Source organism: Gouania willdenowi, chromosome 1, assembly GCF_900634775.1.
Source record: "Gouania willdenowi chromosome 1, fGouWil2.1, whole genome shotgun sequence".
Lineage (NCBI taxonomy): Eukaryota > Metazoa > Chordata > Actinopteri > Blenniiformes > Gobiesocidae > Gouania > Gouania willdenowi.
This window is the reverse complement of record NC_041044.1, coordinates 1428350-1441168: the sequence shown is the minus strand read 5'-3', so window position 1 is coordinate 1441168 and position 12819 is coordinate 1428350. Positions and strand designations below refer to the sequence as shown.

The window sequence follows — 12819 nt, the reverse complement described above, 5'->3', positions numbered from 1 at the left end:
CTCCTCTGCCTCTGTTCCCATTGCGTGTTTTTACGTGTTCGTGCATGCGCAGTCAGTTCCCCAAGATGAAAACCATTTACGTCCAAAGGCAGCATAGAGAGCTGCCTTTGGATGTAACTGCGCTATGCTAAATGCTATAAGTTCACAGTACATTAGTGAATAGATGACACGTGACCGCTGCTGTTACGTTCTCTAGCTAGTGGGCGGGATAACACTACAGTCAGGATGACAGCACTAGAGATGATAGAGAAACTTTGTTTTGAGGAAAAACAACAGTTTTTAAAAGATGGAGACCAACACCTGAGCTACCAGAGCTTCAGCAAAGGTAAAGTCAGAACATTGTTGGTACTTTCTACAGTGAATGGAACAAAAGGAAGGATTGACTTTGTGGATGATCCTCACTGAGGATGTTCTGAGTTGTTGTTGTTGTCATTTTCTCCATGTTTCTGTGTTTCCAACACAAACAACAGATGTGCTGTCGTGTCATGAGATATATGTTGTTGGGAGAGTATGGAGGCTATATTAAATAATTGTTTATGTTTCTTTAATGGTGTTTATGATGTTGATTTTGTTAGATGATAAATACTTGTTCATGTGGATCTTGTTGGGTTTTTTCTTTCTTATTATGAATTTTATATTTTGATAAGCACATTGAGATGACTTTGTTGTAAATTGCTTTATACAAATAAAATTGATTTGAATTGAATTAACACTTGACAGCAGAAACATATGAAATTGTCATTGGTGGTCTCGATTTGCAACGTGCCTACCCAGCCCTAGTGGTCACGGTACATCACTGCAGATGTTTAATCTAAATGTTAAATGTTTATTCTAAATGTTGATTTGTTGAAAGTAACATAAACAGTTTTACATATGTTTTTTAAACATAATTTTTTGCTAAATGTTGTTGTTTATTTGAGCATGTGCAGCTTTCCAATCAGCGTCCCATAACTCTGAGACACAATGTAATTTCAATTACGACAGCAACAGATTTTTAAAAATTACAATTAAAATTATGATGATACGCCATTATTGTCATTAATTATCAATTACATGCTTACAATTATAATTGATCCCAACCCTGACACACACACACACACACACACACACACACTGCTGAGTCATGAATAGTGTGAACCAGAAGAAAAGGAAACAGGATGGAGGAGCTGCACCTTCTACTACAGCCACGTCTAACATCGGGGACTCTACGGCTGCCTCTGAGGAATCAAACAGCAGAGCAGCTGTTACACAAGTGAAGCTCTTTGTGTGTGAACGTCTACATCACAGCAAACTCACCTGCAGCTGTTTGGAGTTCAGCTGGAGCTGCAGAGACAAAACATGTGTGTGAGGAAGAGGAAGAGGAAGAGGAAGAGGTTGGAGGCTCTGGAGTAGAGCTGTAGCTCCTGATGATCTCACCTGCAGATGCAGCCCAGAGGAGAGCAGACAGGAGCAGGATGTTCTTCATGGTGATGATCACAGGATGATGTGTGTGATGTTCAGCTATCAGCTGCTCTTATATACACACCCTGAGCTGACTCAGCACAACTCACCCTCCCAGTCGTATGTCATTGGTTTATAAGTGCTGACAGTGTCTGGAAATGTGATGTAGAAGTGTCAGAAATGGGAGTAATGGAGCAAAAATACATTAAAAGGAGCAAAACTACGGCAAGAAAAAGTGATGAAAATAGGTTAAAATATGGTGAGTTTTGTGTAGTTGCAGAAAAATGGTAAAATAAGAAAAAATGAGCTGAAGTCAGCATAATGGGAACATTTTAAATCCTTTTCTTTAGTTCTTGTGACTGACAGAGAGACTTTGGATCATTTACTGTTTAATGTTCAGTAAATGCTGCACCTTTAACCATGTGACGCACATTGAATGTCTTTGTGTATGAAATGTGTTGCACTAATAAATCAGCCTTTTTTCCTTTTATTATTTTTAATCTCTGTGATAAGAATGTGTTTAACATGAGCTTAAAGATCAGACTTTGCTCTCCTGCTGAATAACAGTGCACACCTTACTGTAAACATGACTTATTATCAGGCTTTGGTTTCATATCTACAGTATTCACATAAACCATAAAGAAACATTTGGCCTCACATAGATTAAAGTAAAAAGCATGCATGTTAAACCAACACATTGGTAGTTCATTAAATATTTCACACACATAAAATCTCTTTCTTCCAGAATATTCTAAGAGTTTATAGAATACACTTATTGTACAATGTGATTTATTTTTAGCTTGACAAATTGTGTCAATATCATTTATTATTAATACCCTCTGTTAGAATAAAAAAAAAGATTATTTTAATATGTTTAATAGCTATAAGGAGCCATTGCAATAGAGTCAAAGAGCCACATGAGGCTCCAGAGCCGCAGGTTGAAGACCACTGGACTAAACCATGAAGAAGAATTCAAACAAGGAAACAGATCCAGCCCTCTGATTGGTCAAATAAATCAATGAAAACTTTCACTTTTTTCACATTCACTGTTTTAATAAAAGTGTTGATTTAGTTTTTCATCATGTTTTTCACAATGATGTTGTTCAGATAAACTTAAAGTTATTAAACGTCTTTCTTCTCTAGACGTGTAGTTAGTGCACATAACAGGAAATGACTTGTTTATAGAAATACAAAAATAATTTAAAACACGTCACTGACATATAGACAATCTGAACAGATCATAGAAGTACATTAGTTAAAAAATGTAATCATGGGAAATGAGGAAAAATGTTGTAAATGCACGCTTATTCAGCAAGTATGAAAAATAATTGAATGAGTACCTTATTGATTATTGTTTACTGAAATTGCTCTGTTTTGCCCTTTATTATAAATGTAATTTTGAGTTCTTGCAAAAAACATGTTTTTGTTGCTCACAACTGTACATTAATTGCTCATAAATGTGGCACAAAAATAACGGAATAGAGACGAGAAGGTCTGCAGAGTCAGGGCTTCTTCTACAGTCACACGTTTATAGCACTTATCATAGACAGCGCCACCTACTGCCACAGGTCATCACACAAGCCAAAAATAGTAGCACATGCAAACCCCTATGATGCAGACCCCTATGATGCAGACCCCTATGATGAGGACCCCTATGATGCAGACCCCTATGATGTGGACCCCTATGATGATGACCCCTATGATGCAGACCCCTATGATGAGGACCCCTATGATGAGGACCCCTATGATGCAGACCCCTATGATGAGGACCCCTATGATGCAGACCCCTATGATGAGGACCCCTATGATGTGGACCCCTATGATGTGGACCCCTATGATGAGGACCCCTATGATGCAGACCCCTATGATGCAGACCCCTATGATGAGGACCCCTATGATGCAGACCCCTATGATGTGGACCCCTATGATGAGGACCCCTATGATGTGGACCCCTATGATGTGGGCATGAAAATGTTTTTATCGTGTTATTATCAAATCCTTTATCATTGATCATTGATAAGTGTAGATTCTGATATTGTTGAAAAGGATGTTAATAATGTTTAGGATGTAAACTCGTTAAAATCAGTTACAACCCTTACTTACACTGAATGGTACAGTAGTACCAGTGTTAGGAAGTGACATCATATTTTTTACAGCGGGAGTCACATACAATTTATAGTTATTTTTGTGTGTTCAGCTTCTTTTTTTATGATTGTATAAAATGTATTTTCTCATTCCTGTATTTCCAACTGTCATGTTTGAAATAAACCACAAAGGCCATTAAATATGATTCCACTATTATTTTACCTGATAATTACACAATTTGTATAAATGCCATTCTCAGCAACCAAGGCATGATTTTATAATATTAATAATTACTATTTGGGTGAATTAAACCTTTAAAATTGTAGGTAGAATATGAGTCGTACGTTAGTGAAGTGTAGTAAAGCCTCAGCTCTGTAGACAAACTAGGGTTAGAAATGACAGTTTAATACTCGCTGAATAAGCCTTTTCAATTCTAAGTATACAATATTTTGAGTGACATCATCCTTTAGTAACTCTGTGATTTAAAGTGACATTGTTTATGAAAATGTGTCCTTTATTCTGTTTCCTTCTAAACTCTATCATTCAGTGGGATTTCAGTGTAAAGGTTAAAGGTCATATTTACATGACCTATAAATGTTCTATAACTCACAGTCAGTGATGCACACAGAGGCCTTTAAATAGTACTTTATTAAATACACAATTAATGTAGTGCGGTAGTTACTTATTGATTTACATACAAAATTTAAAATAAAAACTGCTGACAATATTTAAAAATGTAGAAAATGAGTTTAGAAGACGGAACAACAAAAACACTTCATAAATAAGTGAAACGTGGATTAGATAACTGTGTATGTTAGAAATGACAGAATAAAGAGATTAAGATGGAGGTGTAACTGTAACTAACAGAACAGTTTCCGTTTACAGACAAAAGGAAGACGTGTAGTGCAGTCGTCACCGGACCAGCCGCTTTGAGCTGAAACAAGAACAGAAATTACTGTGTATGTTAACGTTAACGTTAACGTGATTAAATGAGATGTTTCATACCGTCAGAGGCCATAGACAGACACTGGTGAACACTGCTGTGGCTCATGTTCTCAAAGTCATAGAAACTGAAGAAAGAACCGTCCTCCCATCTCCACTCACGCTGGAGAAAAGGAACGTTAGTGTGTGTGTGTGTGTGTGTGTGTGTGTGTGTGTGTGTGTGTGTGTGTGTGTGTGTGTGTGTGTGTGTGTGTGTGTGTGTGTGTGTGTTACCTGGAAATAAAAGCCTCCAGTCCAGGCGAAGTCATAGTCTGCAGTCCTTAGCAGTCTCTTAATGAAGCTCTGTTCCCATTGGTTGGTTATAGAGACCAAACTACTGTCATAGTCTGAACAATGTCTCTGTAGAACGACAAAGAGACAGAGATAGTGATGCACTTTCCACTTCTTCTCTCTTTTCTTTTCTTCAACACTACCTCAGCGCTGGTCCAGCTCTGAGCGTTGTTCACTAAGAAGTAACAGTTTCCTCTGTCAAACAACCAATCATCGAGACAGGAACTGAAACGAGCTGAAAGAGGAAAAACATCAACCAAATAAAATCATTTCTTTCAGAATAAAACTGGCGACTCTGCTCATGTTTGGTTTTCATTCCAAAGGTTTTCGTTACCTTGAGGAAAAACATCAGGATTTCCAGATGTTGCCGTAGCGTTAGCCTCCACCTCTGGAAGAGCACACACAGCTGTTAGCTTAGCATCAGACGTAGCATTAAACAAAGGAATGAGGAATGACTTTAGGAATCAAAGCTCTGAACGTTTTGGACTAAAACTAAAAACTGATAATGAGTTTTTCTTCACTAACAGTGAGTGAGCCGTGCACCAGAACACTTTACTAGTGAAGCCAAAAGTGTCACTAGTTCTAATAGTTAGCATCATATGCTAATAAGGGGGCGGGGAAAAGCAAATTCAGGCTTACCATTGGCTTTCAAAAATGTAATAACCAATCAGAGTGCTGGATTTGGTTGTAATCCCTCCTACTTCTTTTACATTAGTTCTACTAGTGAGTCTGTAATCTTTAATAATACTACTAGTAAACTAAAAACTCTGTACTAGTTGTACTAGTACAGAGTTTGAGTTTACTGGTAGTTTGTATGTTAACCTTATTAGTTAAACAAATCATTAACTAGCAGACATTTTTATGTTACTATTGTTTTATGTTGTGCTAGTGAAGCTTTGGTATTTAAGTCTACTTACTAGTAGATTTAAATATCTTAAATATCTCACATAGTACAAATATACAAATGACGTAGGGATTAGAACCAAGTACTAGTGAATGGAACCAGTTTGAGCATTAATGTGATATCAATGATATAAACCATTATTAAGCTCAGTTCTACTAGTGAGATATTATAAGTGTACTAGTAGTAGTAGAAAACAAAAACATTGTTTTACTAATAAAGGCTTTTACTAGTACTAGTGCATGAGTAGACTTTAAAAATCATCTACTAGTAGACCTGAAATATGGTACTAGTATAAAAGCTTTACTAGGACTACTAGTAATACTAGTTATAGTAGTTATAGTTTACTAGTTAATGATTTTTGCTTTACTCATAAAGTCTACTCACACCAAAAAGCTTTAAAACAATGTTTTATTTACTAGTAGTACTAGTAGACCTATGTAAATGAAGTAGGAGGGATTAGAACCAAATCCAGCTCTCTGATTGGTTGGAAAATGATCTAAAGCCATTAGCAAGCCTGGATATCCTTTCCCCGCCCCCTTATTAGCATATGATGCTAACTAACGACACTTTTAGATAACCTAAATTGAGTACGTGTACTCTAATGTTGAGCACTAGTAGGTCTTAATAATGATTTATATATCTATATCTAAGATCAACTATTTCTATAAATCTAGTAAAATCTTTGACTAAACCTGGTTTGTGATCAGATCATTGTTTGATAATAATATAATTATTAATCTCATGTAATGTCTGACCTGTATCTACAGATGGTTCTTCTGAACGTTGCGTCACATGTTCCTCTGTTGGAAACACTGAAGGAATAAAACACAACATCCTGTAGGTTTTACTCATCAATAATCATCATTTCAGCTGAGATACAGTCCATGTTCATTCATTCCTACCTGTAGCTGCATCCGTGAAGAAAGCAGCAGAAAGAAGAAAAAGCAGGATGTTCATGATCTGTAGGAGCAGAAAAATCATTTCATATTTATTCCTCCTTCCATCCAGGACAGGTGTACTGGGACAAAACATCAGCTGTGGTATTTTCGATCCAGATTAATGTAGAAGTCAGTGATTCTCAACATGTGGTTCTTTATGTCTTCATTTTAATTATTATTACCCCAGAAAACCTTACACTTTTTTTCAGATTTTAGCTCCTTATGCCAATAAATATCCTGTTTTTTCCCATTTTTGGTCCATTTTTTAATTATTTTGGCCATTTTTCATCCATTTAAGCTACCTTTGGCCCAATAAATACCACTTCTTTCCTTTTTTAACTCCATTTTGCCTCTATTTGTTCCACATTTTTTCCCTTTTCACAATTGTTTAGCTCCTTAAATCTATTATATACCACATGGTTCCTCTTTATTTGCCCATTTTGTGGCCATTCTTTGTCCATTTTAGTCATTTTTCACTCTTTTCTTGCCACTTTTGGACCATTTTTGACCATCTGTTACCATGTCTGCCTCCACTCGCTCATAAAGGAAATAAAAATAAATAAAAATGTAGCAGTCAGTTATTGAACAAAAATGACCAATCACTGAGGGAGAACATGCAAACTGTCCCACATGTGTACACATCTCACCTGCAGCAGCGTTGGACGGTTCAGTGGACGTTCCTCAGAGATGTTTGATGATGGAAGAGTTCTGCAGTGATGGAACGAGCCTGTGTTTAAATGCAGAGCTTTGACCAATCACAGCTGGTTTCACTCCTGGACTTTGTCTCCTGTGTGTTGGTGTTTCCCTGAGTGATGAACGTTACCAGTAAACGTACTGGAGACTTCCTGTACACAAAACATCTAGGTCAGTAATTAGTATGTGTGTGTGTGTGTGTGTGTGTGTGTGTGTGTGTGTGTGTGTGTGTGTGTGTGCGTGTGTGTGTGTGTGTGTGTGTGCGTGTGTGTGCGTGTGTGTGCGTGTGTGTGCGTGTGTGTGTGTGTGTGTGTGTGTGCGTGTGTGCGTGTGTGTGTGTGTGTTAAGGCGTATAATCATAATTGTATTTGTAATTTTTATAATCTGTTGCTGTCATAATTGTAATTAAATTGTAATTGAGTTCAGATAATTGACTTTGTAATTGTAATTGCCATGAAAATTCTATAAAATATAATTGCACTGGTGAACTGTTCCAGTTCTATGTAGAGTTCTGCACATATGTAGTTAATAATTATTACAATATGTTTCATATCAAGCTTTCACATATTTTACCATGAAAATAATTTAAATCTATGGGTATAGTGACACAAAAAAGGCTCAGACGCCCACACCATAAATATTAAAACCTATATTTTCATTGATTAGGAAGCCTAACAAGGTAATCAATAGATAGGAAATAAATCAGATGATAGATATTAGTTTTTATTGTATTTTATAGTTGATTTAAGACCCGTTAGAATTAGAGATGCTAACTGAAAGCTTTTTTTAGGTTATTTATTTCAGGCTCAGTAGTTGTGATTAATTGTAATTGAATGTTTGTAATTAAGAATTAAAAATCAGAAATCAGAAAAGTTTATTTTGCCAAGTACAGTTTTAAAAAACAGCACAGGGAGTTTGACTTGGTAGTTGGATAAAGGATATAATGTAATTGTAATTGACTTTCAGAGGATTCAAAAACTATTGTTATTTATATGTACAGTATGGTCACTGTAGTCATAATTGAATTGTAATTGAACATGGGTAATTGAAAACGTAATTGTATCTGAAAAATGCGTAATTGACTCCAACCCTGGAGTGTGTGTGTTGACAGTACACTTTGGGGGTCACAAACACATGACTTGTGTGGCCCCTCATTTTTTAATCCATGTTCTTTTATTACATCCAAACAGAACAAAGTGAGTGACTTTAATATATTTTGTTCCTGTTCAGGGTCAAAGGTCAATGGAAGCTGGACACAGTAAACAGAACCATCACCACATGACACGACACAATAATATTAGTCATTTATCTGGACAGAGCCAAGTTTGGTTCAGGTCTGAACCAGAACAAAGAGGTCAGAACACATTACACTGGCTCCCAGTCAGCCTCAGAGGAGACTGTAAAGTTCTGCTGCTGGTTATAAATGTGTGAATGGGTTTGGTCCAGAATACATCAGTGAGATGTTAGTCAGGTATGAACCCAGCAGGTCTCTGAGATCTATGGACACAGGTCAGATAGTGGAGCCCAGAGCTCACAGTAACCATGGTGATGCTGTGTTTAGTTGTTATGCTGCAAAGAAGTGGAACAAACTGCAGCAGAGCTGAAGTCAGCATCACATGTGAACATTTTTAAAGGAACTTTTTTTCTCTACTGCGTATGATTGACAGAGAGATTTATGGTCACGTTGTTGTTGATGTCATGTGTTTGTTGATGATTTTAAATTATTTTAATGATGATTTTAAATCTTATTGATTTTAAGCTGTTGAATGTTTTCTGTTGCACTTTTTGATCATGTAAAACACATTGAGTTCAGTTGCCTTGTGTATGAAATGCATTATACAAATAATAATTTGCCTTGCCTTACATTCTCACCATTTCACTGTCATCATATCCATATTTCACTGGTCTCTACTAACTTTAAATCATCATAAAACATGTAACATGTTTGTATAATGTAACCATTTTGTTATATGTAATACTTTACAACCCATACACCTAATCTGTGACATCTAAAAACATTTGTCAGAATATTTTAATGAAAATAAAGATTTAAAGATGGTTGATTTAATACTAAAACGTATAAAGTGTGTAACTCTACTAAGGCTCTGACTACGTCTGCATTTATCTGCGTGGGTTTGAATCCTGGAAAGCCTGAGGGCCCCTCACATGGTCCATGAAGGCCACCTGGTGCCCACAGGCACCATGTTGGTGACCCCTGTCGGCCCTATAAGTTCCCAAAGTGGGTTACGGCAACACCCAGGTGTGAGTCAGATTATTCTGGATTTAATGATCACTTTTTAATTCCCTTTAATCTCTCAGTAAAACATCACATGATTGGCTCCTCCCTCTGTGACGTGTTTTGGACTCATTTAATCAGAATATCAGTAAACTCCTCCTTCTTTCTATTATTGAAACATATTTAATCTCCTTCTATAATAACCAGGTCTGTTTTTATCAAGTTTTCATTTTCTGTGTTTGAACTTTTCTAGTTTGTGTACGTCTATGATTGATAGAACGTTATCTTCTGGTGTTTCAGTAAATGTCCACGGGGCGTGATTAGTTTAGTTTATAAAGTGATGATGTTATTTGACACACATGTGACTCACTGATAACACACACACTTCCTTCAGGGAAACGTGTTCCACTTCTTTATCTGATCGTTAGTGAAGAAGGAAGTGGAAAAGACATTTAGCCCTGACTTATTTTAGCTCATTTTAAATCTTCAATTGTTCAAAAAACTCAATTTTCCTCAAATTATTTCACATAATTATCCACAAATTAAATCAAAATTGGTCACAGAACCAATAGAATAATAGAACTAATATTTGTCACTTATTGACAGGACATTGTTGGTGCTTTATACAAACTTCATGTATCATTTATGTCCAACTGTAACCTGCCGACCAATCAGATTAAACGTAACATTATTTTATTTAAAATATAATTGTACATTTTGTCAAGGCTTTTATTTTATACAGATGCCTTTGTGGAAAATAAATGAAGTTCTAATTGTGGTAAATTGTGTCTCTTTCTTTATAAGTTTCTACATGAGATGTTTACTGTATGTAAGGGACCCGTACCAAGATTTATTACCAACAATAATCTAAAGTAACCAGTAACTTTTACTATTAGTACTATTTAATTGAGCTTTTTTTACTTGTACTTGAGTATCATTTTAATCTAGTAACAGTACTTCTACTTTAGTAGATATATCTTTACTAATGATTACATTATTTAACTAATGTCTATGATCTGTTCAGTTTGTCTATAACTATCACCATGTTGAACATTTTAGATTTTCTGTTTTTATTGAATGTAACACGTCTGTAACGTGTTATTATTATTATTATTTCTGTATTTGTCCAAAGCCTTGATTATAAATAAATAAAGGTTCATTTCCTCTCCTGTTATGTGCAATAACTACACATCCAGAGAAGAAATACAGTCTGAAAGTCTTTTATTTGGTGAACAAAGTTCAGTTTAATAACTTTAAGTTTATTTAAACAACATTATTGTGTCTAATTCTAACTCACATAATCTTAATCATCCTCTGCACAACAGCGACATCTGGTGGAGAAAGAATTTATATTTAAAAATCAACCATTTGCTATCAACAATATATGTATTTTTTATTATTGCCTGAGTATGATTTGTTTTTGAAGTACATAACATTTATGATGCTAATCCTGCTGTATATTCTAGAGAACCATCCATCCATCATCCATCCATCAGTAAATCTAAAGACTCCAACCAACCTACCCTTGTGTTGTTGGATTGTGGAGGAAACCCACGCAGCACAGAAAGGACCAAAGTGTCCACCCCAGGAATTGAACCCAGGACCTTCTGCTGCTCTGTTCCTTTTGATTTGTTCCAAAGTGGGTGTTTTTTGTTATTTTTTAAAGTTTTTCTTCTGCCATTATTTCTGTTGACTTTTTTATATTTATGAATTCATTTTGTGTATTTTTTGTTGTTTCATTTACTTTAGTTGTTGTGTGTGTTTTTAGAGTTATTTTGTGTGATTTTATTGACTTTTGATATCGTTCATTTTGTTTGGGGGCCAAAGTTGGCCCCATATCTGCTCTATTGTGAGACGTTAATATTTAATCCCAATAATTACAGTTAAACAACTTAGAAACAAAGACTGAAAAACTAAATCAACACTTTTATTGAAACAGTGAAGGTGAAAAAGGTGAAAGTTTTTATTGATTTGTTATTGGACCAATCAGAGGGCTGGATCTGTTTCCTCATGGGGAATGAAACCAAAGCCTGATAATAAGTCATAGTTACAGTAAGGTGTGCAGTATTATTCAGCAGGAGAGCAAAGTCTGATCTTTAAGCTCATGTTAAACACATTATTATCACATAGATGAAAATTAACACATTTCATACACAAAGACATTCAATATGCGTCACATGGTTAAAGGTGCAGCATTTAGAGAACATTATGTTTAATGTTTGGAATCAACATTACAATATTTCATGAACAATTTGAGCCCATTTTTGCTCCTTTTAATGTATTTGTGCCACATTTCTTCCATTTCTTACACTTCTACATCACATTTTAATGACTTTTCTGCTCATTTTTTCACTCTCAAGTACAGAAGCTTATTACATTCACAGAAGTTTTGGTTTTTCGGAATTGATTAAATAAAAACAAGTAAATAAAAGAAATTGCCCTGTTTTTCTGTTTTTAAATGAAATATTTTTTGAAGTTAATGAGATAAGTTTTAATTTGTTGTAGGTTTAGGAGAAATGCTCTTTCAGCTGCTTGTTTGATATCATGTCCCATCATCTTAGTTGTGTAGTGACTTCCCCAGGTGATGATGTGGATGATGAAAAAGGTGTAGTGTGGAAAAAAGGTTGTCGATGAAACTGGCTCGCATATTAACACAAAGTTTATTAAAACAAGCAGAATCAAAAAACCAGGCCAGAGACAAAAACCAAGGAGGTCAAATCATGTTCTCAGGCCAAAACAGGAGAAAGGCAGAACTCCTGTGAGAGCACTGATGGCCAAAGTGTACTCTGAAGAAATCCAGCTTGGTGATCACATATACAGGCTGACGAGAAATTTGAAACCAACAAGTGAAGATAAAGACAGGAAGCCACAAATGTTTATCGGTGGAAGAAAGCAAAGAAAGCTAAAGTTAGACTGTTTTTGATATTCTGCTGTCAAGGAGGAAAGATAAGTCTGGTACCAGGCAACTTTCAAGGTTCACAAGTCAATCAACATTCCAACAGCAGAGCTACAGAGAAACTGGCTGAGATTGTAAACCCTATATGTTGAAGCCATCTGTTGAAGGCCTATACTCAGCTTTAAGTGAAAAGGTATATTGCATAGAATGAATATCATATTGGCTCAGTCAATACACCTCAGTTGTAACTGCTTTTATTCTCAGTTGGGATTAAGACGTTGGGAAATCCTTGTTTGTCTAAATAATTTAGATGTTATTATCGACTCTGCATAGACACCTCAAAGCTATGCAGTTA

At 35.7% G+C, this 12819-nt stretch overlaps 1 protein-coding gene across 1 annotated transcript; it reads right to left on the bottom strand.

Annotated features, from left to right (window-relative positions):
* Positions 1-4205: 4205 nt before the first annotated feature.
* Positions 4206-7330, bottom strand: LOC114461305 (rheacalcin-1-like). The gene is made up of 8 exons (XM_028443304.1): positions 7287-7330; positions 6604-6661; positions 6457-6513; positions 5132-5185; positions 4941-5032; positions 4741-4866; positions 4531-4630; positions 4206-4459 (listed from the first exon to the last, which is right to left on the bottom strand). The coding sequence occupies exons 2-8, from the start codon at positions 6656-6658 to the stop codon at positions 4386-4388; spliced, it is 558 nt and encodes a 185-aa protein (XP_028299105.1). The 5' UTR covers positions 6659-6661; positions 7287-7330; the 3' UTR covers positions 4206-4385.
* Between the last annotated feature and the right edge of the window lie 5489 nt (positions 7331-12819).